This window comes from Cyprinus carpio, chromosome A7 (assembly GCF_018340385.1).
Source record: "Cyprinus carpio isolate SPL01 chromosome A7, ASM1834038v1, whole genome shotgun sequence".
Taxonomy (NCBI): Eukaryota; Metazoa; Chordata; class Actinopteri; order Cypriniformes; family Cyprinidae; genus Cyprinus; species Cyprinus carpio.
The window spans coordinates 20,638,008-20,655,005 of NC_056578.1; the positions used below are offsets into that span (position 1 = coordinate 20,638,008).

The 16,998-nt window shown below is 36.1% G+C and overlaps 1 protein-coding gene across 1 annotated transcript in view; it reads right to left on the reverse strand.

Moving 5' to 3' along the window:
* LOC109058338 (solute carrier family 12 member 4-like) overlaps window positions 1-6,973 on the reverse strand; it is a 19,969-nt gene extending 12,996 nt beyond the window's left edge. Inside the window, exon 1 of the mRNA XM_042760305.1 lies at window positions 6,714-6,973. Coding sequence (XP_042616239.1) covers window positions 6,714-6,852 — 139 coding nt within the window. The 5' untranslated portion in view covers window positions 6,853-6,973. The remainder of the gene's footprint in view (window positions 1-6,713) is intronic.
* Between the last annotated feature and the right edge of the window lie 10,025 nt (window positions 6,974-16,998).

Genomic DNA, 16,998 nt, shown 5'->3' on the forward strand with positions numbered 1-16,998 from the left:
TATATCTGTATCCTACTTAGAAATATTTTGCACCAGAGTCTGACACCTACACTGAAAAGGCTATCCAATTATTCAGATTGTGTTTTTTGTTTTTTTTTCCTTTACAGATGCTAGAAGTCAGAAATCAGAAATTGAAAAGACCAAATTGGACGTGATATTTGAGAAAGAGATATTGGAATATATTCCATACAATATTAGTCTACATCACAGACTTCAATTAGCAATTAATCAGTTCATAAGCTCAAAAATAATGTGACCATATAGCCTATCCTTGTTCACAAATATAACATAAAAAAGGATAGTAACTGGTCTAATGTCAGGAATAAATTGAAATCTCTGCCCTTGTAGTTTGCTTGGTATAAGTCTCACTCACCTGCGTCCAGAGTTAATTTGCCAATATAGGTAGAATTTGCATGAGCATTGTTGTGGATTAGCATGTTTGTCTATGTACAGCGAGGCAGGCAGCACTCTGAGCTGTGCTCATAGTCTATATCCAGGTCAATGTGAACTATTAACTGTTACTGAGAGAGCGATGGGGATCAGAATTTACACACACACACACACACACACACACACACACACACACACACACACACACACACACACACACACACACACACACACACACACACACACACACACACACACACACACACACACCCATGCCAATGGTAAATTTGCTAAAATGTGGATGCACACACTTAACATTTACACATACACTGACCCTCTGGTTCACATAGCATCAACTGATACATCAGAAACCCTGAAACAGATTTAATATGTGATTTAGAGTGATGAACACACACACAAAATCACAGGAAAAGGCCATCCACAAAACTTTGAATCCAGAATGTTAACACAATTCAAACACTCATTTAATAAAATGCCTGAAAATGCAGAAATATGTTCTTTATTATCTGAGCTGATATTGGAAATCTAGGATCCAAATGAATCTGGGATACAGGGGCATCGCTACTTGGGGGAAAAGGGGGACAGTGTGCATAGGGCCCAGAGGTTGAGAGGGGTCCACAAAAGGGGCCCCAGGGCAAATTCAGTGCAATGGCCCAGAATCCCTAGCAACGCCACTGTTAAAATAAATAATTAGGTGAACTATTTTTTTTTTTTAATTGTTTTATTATTTTAATTTTTTTTAATGCATCAGCTTTACAACCAAACAAGGTACATAATCACATTCCAAAATAAATCCAATCTTATTCAACCTTGGTTAAGCATAACCAAAAGTAGAACAACAACAACAAAAAATAAAGCGTCAATATAAACCAAACTGAACCAAAAAAAAAAAAAAAAACACATAAAAGGAAAATAAGATTTAGTAATAAGTATTTTTTTGGTCACTAATCAAATTAGTAAATTTGTGACACTGAACATGTTCACTGCTTTGATAATAGACATGCCCAATACTATGAAATCCTGAATTTAAAATTTTACTAAAATTACTAAAATTACTTAAATAAATCAATCAATCAATCAATCAATCAATCAATCAATCAATCAATCAATCAATCAATCAGTCGTCATTAGGGGTCTCAAATCAATACCATAAAATTCCTTTAGAAGGCAACCAAGGAAAAAATGGTCAAATGCTGCCATCTAGCGTTATACGTAGACAAATACGTCTTCCCTTAATCTGTGAGATAAAATGTAGAACGTTTTTGAACACTACAAAGATGTTAACAATTTGTATCCTGAGTAAGAAAAGTTTGAAAGGAGCTGTTATGTATACCAGATATGCTTACTGGATTGTTTCCACACAAAGCCTAACAGAAATGATTTGACAGGCCCCAGAACGAATGTGTCTTGTGTAACTGCAGGTGGGGGAAGCAGGAGTTTTAGGGTGGGTGGCAGGTCCTGACACGTTAACAGGATTGTGCTAAAAGCTGCAGATCAAAGCCAAAACTACTAACCTCACACATGTGTTGTTTAAAGTGAACTGAGAGACTTTACATGCTTACAACAGCAGCATTTATCCAATCTAGTGTCAAGAACATTACTTGTACAGTCATATTTTTAGATCCTACATAATCAATCGTTTTGAACAATCTTAAAAAAAAATGACACACACAAGCTATTATTGCACAGTACAAGGGAAGACTCAGGCACATTTGCTAAACAGCTGCATAAGACAGCTCTGTTCAAACATCTGCAAATTACTGCTCAAACAATAGCCCAAAGGTAGACCAGCTTTTGTGCAAATAGTGCATTTACCTCCATAGTGGAATATACAGTACTGAATAGACAAAAACATGTTGTGTTGGAAAATGCAAACGCTGATTAACATCACAAAGAAATAAACTAGCTGGTAAGGAGGTTGTGTGAAATTGGCCGAACATCACATTTATTAAATATTTTAAGTTTTCATATTGAGTGAAAGTCATTCTGTTTAGGCTGATTTAGCCCTTTCTAGCAATGTTATGTGTTATGATGGCATACTTGCTTGCTTGATGTGATTTTAAAAATAATATCCGGTGTGTAAGTACATTGTTAACAGCAGGTGTGTGTTCACTCATGTGTGCTTCTGTCTGTGATGATTTGTATTAGTGTTTTGATTTTTGAGACTAACCATTGTGCTCATTAAGTTCTTAACTGCATAACCCACTCTGTTTGTCCGGCAAAGACACGTCACTCTCCCGATCCTTTATTACAACTTCAACAGCTCCAGTGAGTGTCTTAAGAACAGTCATATTAACATGATTCCTTTAATGCAATGTATATGATATTTGGGAAATTAGTGACTTTTACATTGCATTAATGCTTGCCATTTATGCATGTTTCATTTTAGCTGTGTCAATATCTTTTTAACAGTTTAAAGATGATGCTATTTACACAACCAAGCTTTTACCAGTGTGTTTTAGCCTTTACAAACAAAAGGGGTGGACTGCCACCCTTACGCCTTTTTCACGAAAAGAGAAGTTTGTTACACAATAGCCCATCACTGGTAATAGACTTTCAGAATTAGATGAGTACAGCTGAGTAATTCTGTGGAACATCTGTGTCAACATCTTTTTAATAGTTTAAAGATGATGCTATTTAGACAACCAAGCTTTTACCAGTGTGTTTTAGCCTTTACAAACAAAAGGGGTGGACTGCCCCCCTTACGCCTTTTCCACAAAAAGAGAAGTTTGTTACACAATAGCCCATCACTGGTAATAGAATTTCAGAATTAGATGAGTACAGCTGAGTAATTCTGTGGAATTGGACCCTGCTGGGAGAGCAGAATGTATGAAGGCTTTGATCAGTGTTAACAAGGGAGAATAAGCTGTACTGTACTGAAGTTCCAATAATTTAAAACATTAGCAAAAGATAGATAAAATATATACTTAAAAGCTCTATGAAAACAACACTGTGAAAAAGTAAAAAGTGGCAATAATGCAGTGCATTATTTATGTATTTATTTATTTCAATATACTTTAAAATATAAGTCAAATCAACAATAGGACTACGCTGAGTCTAATTTGTGCTTTTCCCAGCATGTACTGTGGCGTTAACAGTTAATATTAGTCTATTGCATTGTTTTTCTCTTTGCAGGTTTTATTTACATTGTTGAATTTGTTATGTTGGTTAGGAACCTGTTATCATGTGATGTCAGGATGAATTTGTTTCTCTATTTTTAAAAAAGCTGATTATTACCCTGGTTATGATTCATGTACCTACAGTTGAGGTGTGTGTTTGGTGTTGAGTGTTTTATAATGATTGACTATTTTTTTTTTTTTTTTTTTTTGGCTTTGAGTGTTTACATGATGCAGTCATTATTTTCAGACAGCAAACACTTTGCTCTTCACAATTTGTACATTTCTTTTTTTAACATGAGATGAAGCAGATAATATACATAAAGGTAACAATTTCTGTGTAACGCTTTTGTAAGTTCATACAGCTTACAACATCAAGAGTTACTTTATCTAAACATATAAAGTATTATACATTATAAATGTCTTTGTCACCTCTGATCAATGCATCTAGCACATTTGATTAATGCATCCTTGCCGAATAAAATAATTTTTCTTTTAAAAGTCATACCCAAACTTTTCCCAAACTTTTCAATGTTAGTGTAATTGGTATGTTGGGAGATATTGAGAGCTTGATTTGCCCCGATTCAGCACATGAGCTTAAGATGACCCGTCAGTAGGCTCCAAGGTGGACTGAATACTGCCTTTATACTGTACCTATTTATTAGCTCTGTTCCTGATCATAATATGTCCGCAAAACAATTTCATATATGAGATTATTAAGAGATAAGTCAGTTTAAGACATTCTGTGCCTGTCTGTCTTTCAACAAAAACTAATACAGGCCCTTTCAGTGGAAGAGGATGTTTCTTTCTTTCTTTTTTTTCTGACCTTGACCTTCTGTTACCTTGAGAAGCCAGAAACATTCTTGATGTTAAAGGCTGCCAGGCAGCTCCCACTCAAAAATAGCATTATGTTGCTTTTTCCGTGTCAAATAACTACTCCTTCAGGTTATAAAGAGGATGACCTCCCTGGTCATTAGTTGAGGTACACTGGGTTTGTGTTAAACCCAATCATTAAACCATAACAAAAACCTGATCCAGTTGTATTAGAAAATAATTTGTCAAAGAAAACCAGCTGGGATAACATCTTATCTGTGTAAGTATACAGTAAGAATACAGTTGTCTCTCCTCAACTAATGCTAATGATCTCTGACAGCTTATTGGGCATACTGAATAGAACTTTACATTATTTATTTCATATATGTGGAAAAAGTCTCACTTTATCTATCTTCCTCTCTTCAGCTATTTTCCTGTAAGTAATGTGGAAGTAAGGCATGACGTGGTTCAAGGATTTTACTGAGAGCTGATGCTTTTTCATTACAGGCCTGTTTCAGCACAATGACCGCAGTGTGCAGTCCTGCTCTAAACATCGCTGAGCTGACATGCTAAAAAACAAAGTTAGCAGTGTGAACACCCTCCTTCTGCTCTGCCCCTCCTAAAGTTAAATGATCCGCCAGTGTGACTGCCACATAAGACCACTCTTCTTCATCAACCTTCATCAACCTACACCCTTGCTTAGACAGAGAAAATCATACAAACTCATTTGGTATAAAGAGATCTACAGCCTCAATGACCACCCACAATTTCCGCTACCACCTTTTCTAAAGTCATGCTGTGCTGTGATGACACACACTTAAATTTTCTGAAGACTATGAGGTCAATAGGTGAGGCTATTGCTGAATTTTATTCACAAATGCAAACATATTAAGGCCATCACAGGATTTATTCAAGTCAGACCTGCCTTATCATAGACAAACACATCTTCTGCTAGGAAATGATAAACTTAGAAATAGGATTATGTAATCATACATTGTACTTCTGCAAGTTTTCCAGCCTGTCATCATTTCCATGCTCAGAAAAGTTGAGAGAGAGAGAGAGAGAGAGAGAGAGAGAGAGAGAGAATTTAAAAAGCCAGTGGTAAAGACTCCCAAAAATGCATGGGAAATGCATGACGTGAATATTATTTTGTGTATATATAGTATATTTGCATTTTTCTACTTTTCTGTGATTAAATGCCCTTTTTGAGTCTGTTTTTCATTTGGATTATATACCATTAGATTTTTTTCTTCTTAATGTTTGCTCTACATTTGAGATGATGGGGTTCTTTGTTGTTGCAATGATTCATGTGTGATTAGTTGTATAATTAATTATCATTTATGGAATGCCATAAGGCAAGAATCTGCATGTATGCATTATTTATTTATTTTTTTAATTACTGTAGTGATTCATTCAAATATTCAATTTGTTCATTAATTTTAACGTGCAAGTTCAGCATCTGCTATGTACTGATTGATGCAAGATATTATTCGTTTTTTATTTTACTTTTTTTCACAAAGCCTATAGGCAAAAACATGACAAGACTGGCTCCAGCAACACTCTCTTGACCTCACTAACAGTAAGCAATTAGTATATGGTACATTAGCTAGGCCTATATATTGTATGTGCATGTGTTGTACATTATGTGCATATCCCATTTACAAAAGCCTTGCTCCCAAATTTACACCCTTTTACTCCAGCACACAAAGGGTAAAAAGACAATTGTGTCTCCACAGACCTGGTGGTCTCTCCATAGGCCAGTTACAGCTGCAGTAAACAGATGCTGATGTCTCTTATTCTTGCCTTTGGGCAGCACATGTCTCTATCTTACAACTTGTTTCTCTCTTTAAAATGTACTAGAGAAAGAAACAAAATGGAGGAAAGAAATGCCAGTTAAACCCTCAGCTGCTGTTCTGGCACAAAGAGAGAAGGCTCCATCTTTTGTGTCCATGAATACTTGAGGCCTGTCCCGTTATTACAGACCTCCGGTCCCACCTCTGCTTTAGATCTTTATTGTTTTCCTTTGACACCAATGTGGTGTCTGGCATGTCAGTACTGTGCCAAGAGTCCCGGCTTGAGTTACTCTTAAATCCCTCCCCTTATATATATATATATATATATATACACGTCATTTTATGGAGATACAACTTTGCCAACATGATAATGCTCCTTCAGATTTTCCCAAAAACTGGGATGTAAGTGGTCAGTGGGGTTTGTCAAGAAAAATAGGGTTAAATCAAACTTTTAAACTGAATAAACTTTCAAATTCAGCTCCTGAGGTAGTTTAACCCAAGTTTTATGACTAGAGGACTGGTTTTCACAAAGTGATAAATGGAAAAAAAACAGCAACAGCAAAAAAAAAAAAAAACTTACCATCTGAGCTAACTGTGTCTCCATGTCCAGGGTATCCTCCCTGTCCTGTGTCTCTGTAATCCACCCAGTTTATTCCCTCTAGACTGTCATAGTTGGACGGAGAGTTATCCTGCACTGGTACCACGGTGAAATGGGGCATGTTTTCATCCGTTTAACATGAGTATCTGTCTCTCTGTTTTTCTTCCTTTGGCAGATAGCACGTTCCCAGCTGAACTCTCCCTCAAATCTCCAACACATTCCTATAGTCTTCCCTCACTTCCTCTCAATCCATTAGCATAGTCCCCACCTTCTTCCCCCGGCCCCTCCTCCTGTTCAGACAAATAGAGAGGCTCTGACACTTTGGCTTGTACCACAGTTTCCTCTTGCTCTTTCAGTTGTGTATAGCTCTCACTCCGACCCGGCTTAAAACATGAATCACAATCTTGACGAGGAAAATAACCATTATGTGTGATAAGTTATTTCATCTTTCAGCTGTTAAAAACTCAGATCTATTCGTGTTTGTATAAAGATTATATGCTAAAATTATTGTACCATTAATAGGCTAAAGTCTCTCTCAGAGTTTTCTGCTTTACAGGGAAACCTTCTATGGATTTTGTCTGCATGTCAAAAGGAAATGGTAAATACCTTGGCAAGACATGAGTGTACACACAGCAGTCTGTTCCAACAAGTTAATAGGTAACAGCTCAGTCACACACATTCAAAGAAGAGTAATAGTTTTGAACAAGACCAAATATATATGGGTGTGCACCAAAATTTAGACATCATACTGTAGGCATTATCAGCATATCTACTGATAACTAGAGTCTGTAACTTTGTGATTGTCTTTTCTTGCAAGATATTTGTCTTTAAGTGATACACAAGGGAGTTGGTGTCTGTCAGTTTAAACATTTACTTTTAAACAACTGCATGCAACAAGGCCACAAAAGATGTGGGATCGTTGTAGTAGTCTGTAATTAAGGTTTCCATTTTTGGTTGCCTAAAGCCAGATCCTTCTGTCGTCCTGCCCAAAGCAAGCTAAATGCATTTACATTTTTAAGAGACTATAAAAAGTATTTGTGACCCTGAACCACAAAACCAGTCTTAAGTCGCTGGGGTATATTTGTAGCAATAGCCAAAAATACATTGTATGGGTCAAAATTATAGATTTTTCTTTTATGTCAAAAATCATTAGGGTATTAAGTAAAGATCATGTTACATGAAGATATTTTGTAAATTTCCTACTGTAAATATATCAAAAATTAATTGTTGGTTAGTAATATGCATTTCTAAGAACTTAATTTGGACAACTTTAAAGGCGATTTTCTCAATATTTGGATTTTTTTTGCACCCTCAGATTCCAGATTTTCAAATAGTTGTATCATATCCAAATATTGTCCTATCCTAACAAACCATACATCAATGGAAAGCGTATTTATATATATATATTTATGACATATAAATTAAAAAAAAAAAAAAAAAAAAGATTTATGTTTTGTGATCCAGGGCCACATTTGCAAGACACTTTTGTGTTTACAGTCTTCAAACACTTATAATGTGTTTTCTACATTTAAATGTTACACTACCATTCAAAAGCTTGGGATCGATAATTTTTTTAATGTTTTTGAAAGAAGTCTCTTATGCTCACCAAGGCTGCGTTTATTTGATAAAAAAAAAAAAAAAAAAAAAAAAAAAAAAACAGTGAAAGATATTTTTAAATATTGCAATTTCAAAATAATTGCTGTGGACCTCTTTGCATTTCATGTTTGTACATATTTATTTTTATATATTTTTTTAAGTTATGATGCAATAAAAATTAATACAAGAAAAAAGTTATTGTTTACTGTTTTAAAATATTTTTCAATTTAAATATTTCTTTGATGGCAATGCTGAATTTCAGCAGTCTATAGTGTCACACGATCCTTCAAAAGTCATTCTTATATGCCGATTTGGTGCTCAAGAAACAGTGTTATCAATGTTTATTACAGTTGTGCTGCTTAACAATGCTAATGTAAAGGTTGCACTTTATTTTACAGTACATATACTTACATGTACTTATAGTGTACTTATCTAAGAAAGTTCTGGTAATACAAGGTAACTACATGGGGTAGGGTTAGGTTTAGGGGTAGGTTCAGGGTTAGTACCTAGTTATTACATAGTTATTGTAATTACTATAATAAGTACATAGTATGTACATGAGGAACAGTACTGTAAAATAAAGTGCTACCAATGTAAATGTATATAAAGTACAACTTTATATATCATCTAAAATTATACAATTGTAAAATATTTTTACTATAGTGTAGATGTGTCTACTTGAAATGTTACACAACGTAGTAGTATTTACCACTTTGACGTTTTAATTAGGGATGCATGAACTTGGAATTTTGCCAATATCCAATATTTTTCAACTCATTTTAGACAATTGCCAATACCGATATATATTTCCTTTTAAAACGACACCAAGTCTCTCCTGTGCAGAGATTATAAACAAATTTCTTTTAATTTAGGTTTGAGCAAAATAACTTGATAGGACTAAATAAACATTGTTAAAATTCTATATCTTTTTTAATGACAGTACATTTAAAGCTTTGAAAATAACACCAGTTTACTTCCTCCAGCAACCACAAGAGGGCGTTGATTGCTTAGTAGTGTTTACTGTATAGTAAACATTGAAGCACATGAAGTTTGACCCACTACTATTACATAAGGACAGATACAATCATATTTCTCATAATTTTTTATAAAAACATAATCTTAAATTATGTTTCCTACTGGACTTAAATCAATTGCTTTTTTGAGGCTGATTTTATAAAGTGCAGATTCCCAGGAAGTACAGAGGGTTCCAGGCTGTAGTCTGAAATGGCCTGTTGATCCGACAGTGAAGAACTGTCTAGCCAAAAGGACATGCTCGGCCAAGCAAGTGTGAGGCCCATCAGTTCTGTGGTCCTACGAAAGTGAGAAAAACATTTCCTATTTATCAAATTCCTTTATCACACTGTCATCTGAGTGACTTATCATGCACCTGCAGTCTTCAAATTAAGTTTCAACCTCTCTTCTCAAGTCCCACAGCTTTGAAACATTTTCTGAAATGATTTGTTGGAATAAGTCAACAAAAAAAAAAAAAAAAAAAAAAAAAAAATTATATTTAATTGCACCATAAGTCCCTTCAGGAATTTGCAGTCCTATTAATTCCCATCTAAACAGTCACTTTCACTGACAGAGTGTTATTCACTGAGAGCCAGATAACACCAAAATAAATGTTAGCTGGTTCCGCTTCAAGCAGACTTACAGACCAGCATTGTCTAAGAGTCTTACAGTGTTTTTAATAACTATCCAGGTATTAAAACGTACTTATATAATAAAGACTAAAGAGGACTAGGGTCTCTCAGATGAGGCTGTATAGCCTACATCATGGTGTGTTTGTAGAGGGTCTGCGTGTTTACATTACACTGCTGAACATCGCGCAACTCTCTCCAGTGTCTGAATTTGCTCTCTCGTTCACTGAACTATCCACAGGCTTTAACCTATGCCCCCATGACGCTTTGCGCATATTATGGTGGTAAAGAATAAACAGAAGATTTGTTCCGTAAACAGAATAATATGTAAGGGATAATCACCAGTAAGCCGTTGATTATCCTGCTTATTCCATGGTCATTTGCCAAGTTAGCCGAATAGGTAAAAATTGTGGTTATTTTCATCAGTTACGGCTCGCTAGCTCTAGCATTCTGCTCGCTTTAAATCAGAAACAGAGATGAAATAGTGTGGTAAAACTACATCTATGTGAATGAATTATTGCATTTATTTTAATGAATTATCGATTCAAGAGAGAGATGACAGTTGTGTGTGTGAATTACCTGCGTCTGTGCATCTCTTTCTACATAGGCCTACAATGATGTTTACTTCGATTTTACCTTGTTGCTTAGGAAGATATTGTAGTGATCTAGTATCTATGCTATTTTATTAATAAAAGTCAAGGGGCAGCACCAGTAAGTTACTATGTATGCGCAGTGCGATCTGCAATCTCCGACCCCTCTCACCGTGTTTGTTTAAGTGCGAGTGGTGTGTGTGTGTGCATAAATTAAATTCTTTATAAAAGTTAAGAGTCAACCACACCTACCTAAAACGGCTCGTTCTAACATGCCCCCACATGTCTACGTCACGATGTGGGAAGATTTGCATAACACTGCCCAGATGTTCACGCAAAGAAAAGAGGCGTAACTTTGATTCTCACTGTAGTATTGTTGCTGCCGCTGCCGCTGTGGAGATGCTGTGTGTTTCATTGTGAAAACGCAACTGCTTTGTTTGGCCTTTCAAAAGAGGACGATATCTGCTTCGTCATGCCTAGAGCTGATCCGTGCTGGTTGCTGAAGAAATACATCAACTTTGCACTGTGAATCACTGGATCGGCTCTCACTGTGGACAAAGCGGACTCCAGCCTGTGGTTGCCCACCGTCCGCTCCTTCGTCGAATCTACCAGCCGCACCGTTCTCAAACCCAACGGCCGCCGCTCACTCTAGCCTGCCGCATGTGACACTGTGTTTCGTTGTGAAAACAAAACTACTTTGTTTGGCCTTCCAAAAGAGGACACAACTAGAAAGCAGTGGTTAAGTTGTTTTTACAACACTGTTCCAGAACAGTTCAACCCAAATATTCAGATGTGTGCAGCACATTTTGCAGAGGATGGGGACTGTTTCCTGTGAGGGTAGCCTACAATGCCGGTGTCTGTTTCTACAAAGTCGGGCAGTTAAAACTTTGCAAGGACAGTCTGGCGCTTCTGACTCACGTTTTTTTTTTTTGGATTTAAAGAATTTGCCACTGATGATTCAGACACGAGTTTTGAGCAGTGTAGAGTAGTGCTTTGTTGTTTCTCCAGACATGGTTTCATGTTTACACAGCGCAATACACAATGCAACGTGTAAAAAGACAGTATAAGTCATTATAATCAGTAATTATGTCCCCACTGGATGCAACAGATGCCTCGTTTACAATGGGTTTTACTGTTTTTGTCTTGTCATTCCGAGCATCACAGTATGTTAAGGGGCATAACATTTCTGTCACATGCTTGAGGTATTGAGCCAATCACAACACACTAGATAGCTGGGCAATCAGCGTACACCTCGCTTTTGAGGCATAGAGGAGAAACAATCATGTACATTATGTGGAAAATAATGTGTTTTTTGAACCTTAAACTGCTTAAACACATCGCATTACACCAAATACACAAAATAATGTTCTTTTTAGCAACATCATATGACCCCTTTATGCAGCTGACTTGTTGCCTCGCTGCCTTATCAGTCGGACTTTGCAGGCAGCGTTTGTGCATGAAGGCACCTCCCTAAATTGATTTTGGAAAGGCTACTGAGGCAGCATAAACGTCTAAAGCACAAGACACACTGCATGATTTTCAGCTATCCCATGAAAGATTGGCGTCGTGAAATAATCGTGATTTCTGTGATTGTGGCTCCTAAATGGTGGTCCTACAGTATGTCTTACAGTGAGAGAGGTTCAAAGAAGGCTGTTGTCACGTCTTGAGACCAAAGATTTTTTTACCAAAGATTTTACATTTTATGACAGTGTCAGAAATTCAGCATTATCTTCGCAGTGTGTTTGCTGCTACGATATGTTGACTGACCAGCCAATAAAAATGCATCATGAAATCAACGCGGCACGATGCTAAAACATAAAACTTTCTCTTCCAAGAACTATGCATACTGAAAATAAAAGTAAACACATAAATAAAACAAAAATTTGCTTGCTTTATAACGTTTCATTGATAACACAGACTAACTAAGAGTCTTGTAGCCATGAACTAGCTCACCTTACAACTAATAGCCAAAACAGTAGCATTAGCTACTTGCATGAAAAATATAAAAACACAGACACATAATAGACATAATTTAACTTTGATGAGTTTAACTACAAAGTAGGGATTGCCGTCACAAAAATAAATGAAGTATAAAAAGTAACTTTCTTACCTCAAAATTACTTTCTCTCCTCTTAAATATGCGTTGTCTACCACAGGTCTCTACTTCCTCACATGTGGAATAAGGTTCCTTAACTTGTTCCTTATTTGATTTTTTTTTTTTTTTTTTTTGTAACTTTTTTTTTTTTTTTTTTTTTGTAACTTGAAATTTGTTTTGTGATAACTGTGTATATTTAATTACTAATTTTCCTCCAAAAATAAAATCAAAAGTTGTTAAAAAACATGCAATTACACAACCTGACCACCAACATTCAGACATCATTTTAGTCATTTTGAGATCATATGTCATGGGGGAAAAAAAACACAGGATAGTGGGATATTATAGAATACAAAACTGATCAGATGAGTCTATCTCAGTAAACAGGATGTGACACAAAGTAATCATAGCATTTGATGTGCTTCCTACCACTGGGCAGCATTTTCAGCTTTCTAACACTGTCAGGGTAAAGGGGCAACAATCACAACTATGTAATATTAACTATATTAAACATTTAATATATTGTACAAGCATAACATGTTAGTAATGAGTTCCACAAGTTTTCAATACCTTTGGTATATGATTATTAAATTTTAAATATTACTTTGTCCTTTTGTGGGATACTTCCTTATGATTGAATTTTGTGCAGAAATTTCTCACAATTTTTATTCACTGCACTACACTGCACCAGAAGTTGCAGTGCCCACAGAAGATATGTTCACACCAGGTGTAAACGGGACCAAGGATTAGCTGCTCTACCCTGTAGTACAGACAGGATAACAGTGTAACTTCCTTCTCTTGTGGCCTAGCAACAAAACTGAAGCAGCCTAGATGTGACTGGGCAAAGACAGAAAAATTCAAGAAAGTAAGTTGGAATGCAATGAGACACTTGTTCAAAGTTACAAAAGCACAGAAAGTATATTTTCTTTGCTTTCTCTGTGTTTCTGTTTGTCCCCTAAGCCTGAAGGGGTGAATATATCATCTGAATCAGTCCACCACCACTGTGGTCCCTGACATCCAGACTCCAGCCAGTTCTGTTTGTTTTCCTTTAATGTTGCTCTTTTCACAGATGTTGATGGCTTTTTCACATGGGGAAATACTCCCTGTGATGTCGCATCACATTTGCTGGTGTTTGATGATTATGTAATGACATGCAGTGTGATTTAGACATCTGATAACAGAAGTGATTGCAGTACCGTTTTATTCAAATCTCCCAAGAAAAGACCATCATTTTGGATTGATTGTTCCTCTGATGCTAGTGGTGGACTTCCCACCATCTCAGTGAATCACTCAAAGGAAACTGATTCTGAGAAGAAGAAGAAGAAGAAAAAAAGGGGTGAGATGTGGAGATAATGAGAAAGTGCATACAACATGAAAGTGCGCCGTTTCTTTTTTTCTGCAACCAACAACGGGCATTTGAGTGCTCAGAATTAACATTTAAGACCAGTTTCAAATGCAAAAACAGAGACACACCTTTTGATGGTTTATTAAAGTCAATAACATATATTAAAAACAATACAACTTTGACAATGATTCTGCCAGCAAGAATGTAGCAACTGAATTTGTAAGCTTTGTGTGAAAAGTTTAAAATTGGTTTTGTACTACAAATAGATGAACTCAAAAGTTAAATTAACAAAATGAAGTACCCCCAAATGAACCACTGAATTGCTCTTTCAAAAAAACAAAACAAACAAACAAAAAAAAGCACTCATTTCCCAATCCCATTTCTTAATCTGGAAATCAGTGAAACTATAATTACTGCTGTCGAGTTTACTCTGTGCTATAATTAGTTTACTTTGAAAGCCTCTTTAACTGTTACTACTAAATACATAACCAAGCTGGACAGTCATAGGAGACATTACACAACCTTTTAAACCTGAGGAGATGGTGACATACTTGGCCTATTTTCATTTTAGTTGTCACAATTAATAAGAATATTCACAGAAACATTTATAGAAATATTTAGATTTTTAAGGGTATTGACAAGTTGATGCTTCCCCTTGATAGATAGAAGTTGATAGACTTGATTTTTTGAAGCACACATACACAGGTTTTGGAGGAGATCTTTGTTATTTGGTGAACACCCTCCTCACTGTCAGTCTCAATGTTTGTTTTGGCTCCTGAGGGCTTCCTGAGTCAAATGTGTCTCAGGTTTGGAACAAGAACATAAGACTGCAAGTTCTGCCTTGAAACAGGGTTGTTATGTGTTTTTAGTTTAATTCCCTTCCAGTGAGCTTGACTTGCACTGTGATCTCTTGACTTATACTGAGACCAAACTGCTAGATAGTAACAGTTTTTGTTAATGTTGGAAAGTGTGTTGTTAATAGATAAATTGATATTTCATAATCACTGTTGACCAAATGAACTTTCACCCATTTTTTTCTTAATCACGTGCACTTGCTTACGTGAGAGACACGTGTCATGCCTGATGGCAAATGTCCACAATAACCTTGGGAAAAAAGTTCTGTTTATATCTCATTTCCTCTTGAGTTTCATCTCAGTAAATGTTCTTAAAGTCAATGTCATGCACTTTTGATACAAAAACATTTCAAGGCCATTTTTTTCCACTCTTTTCATCTGTAAACTTGAGATAGTAAAACACACTAAAATTAAACTAACTAAAACAGTGATGACATGTCCTTGACACTTAAGATGTGTCAACAGGCCCTCACAGCAGACAAAACACTAAACTTCTGTACCGGAAGCATGCATGCTATGTAGTTTTAAACAAACCTATGTAGTTTTGTAGCTGATGTCGTTCGCTGGCAGACAGCAAGTGTGCTTCCATTGCCAAACACTGGTCTGGTGTAAGAATGAGTAACTGTTCTACTCCCCTAGTGCTCGGACCAGGCGGATTTCCTTCTGCATTTGTGAGGCAGTTTTAAAGCAGTATATCAAAATAACCCCACTGAACAGACCAAGATAGAACATGTTATCAGACTAAACAGCTGATAGGATGTGTGATTGTTTCCTTTGGACAAGTCTGAACTACCGGAACGTCTTCATGAAAAGCTTTACAAAAGGCTTTCTGATTCAATGGACAGTTATTACGTCAATTCATGTTTTGTATAACATTTTTGTATAACTACAAATTCTCAATTGGAATATTTCTCCTTCTTTGTTTTCAGTTTGCAGTTATCCCAGTAGCTTAGCATAACACTAAAGTCAGCCTGCTAAAATCACGGCAGAGGGCCTCAGCAAACTTTCAAGGGGCCGCAGGGTGACTTTATTTTAATTAGATAAAAATAAAAATAATGTAATCTGAATTTGCATTTTCCTCTCCTTAAGTAGGAATACCTGAATCAGAATCTTGAATTATGGAATCACAAAATGAATTGTAGTTAATTGTTTTTCTATACAAACACTCCCAGTTTCTGTTAAGGAAAAAAACAACAACAACAACATTGTCATAATTACAAGAGAAATACTTAACCAGTATGAGGGGTCATGGATTATTGTGTTGGTGAAGTCAAGCCTTCAGATCATAAAGGCTGAGAACCACTGCACTATGCAATTTAGCACAGGGATAACAAGAAAAAGCATTTTGATTATCTAGAACTAAATACTTGCATTAAATGATTTTGAGTAAGCTTTAGAACAGGGCTGAACAAACTCAGTCCTGGAGGGCCGGTGTCCTGCAGAGTTTACTTCCAACCCTAATCAAACACACCTGAACCAGCAAATCAAGGTCTTGCTTAGTACTTGAAACTCCCTCACTCTCAGAAAAAAATTTACAAAAGCTGTCACTGGGGCAGTACCTTTTCAAAAGGTACACTTTTGTACTTTTTAGGTACCAATATGAACTCTTTAGGTACAAAGGTGTGCCATTTGAAAAGGAACCACCCCAGTGACAACTTTTGTACCTTTTTTTTTCTGAGAGTGCAGGCAAGTGTGTTGAGGCAAGTTGGGGCTAAACTCTGTAGGACACCGACCCTCCAGGACTGAGTCTGGTGACCCCTGCTTTAGAAGGAGCTACTGCTTGTGGCCTACTTTCTTAGTGCAGGATTTTGTTAGAAGACATGCAATTTGCGTCAATTTTTTAAAATTTATTTTAATTTTTTTTGAATCACGCATGCCACATTAGAGAGCATCAGAGTATTTCTCTTACATTTTATTTTAAATCATATATTATAATACATTGCAATTCCAGATGAAGTTACCAGCCAACTGAGTTTTATTTAATTGACTTTTATATAGACAGTTTTTTCTTACATTTGGTGCTTGTGGAGAGTTTAAATTTGGACCCTTCTTTTAATAAAATATGGGAATATACAGTAGGAATGTAGTTGTAAAGATTGTTGCCCAATCCCGTGTGTAACAGTACAACATTCTGCATTAAAGATCAT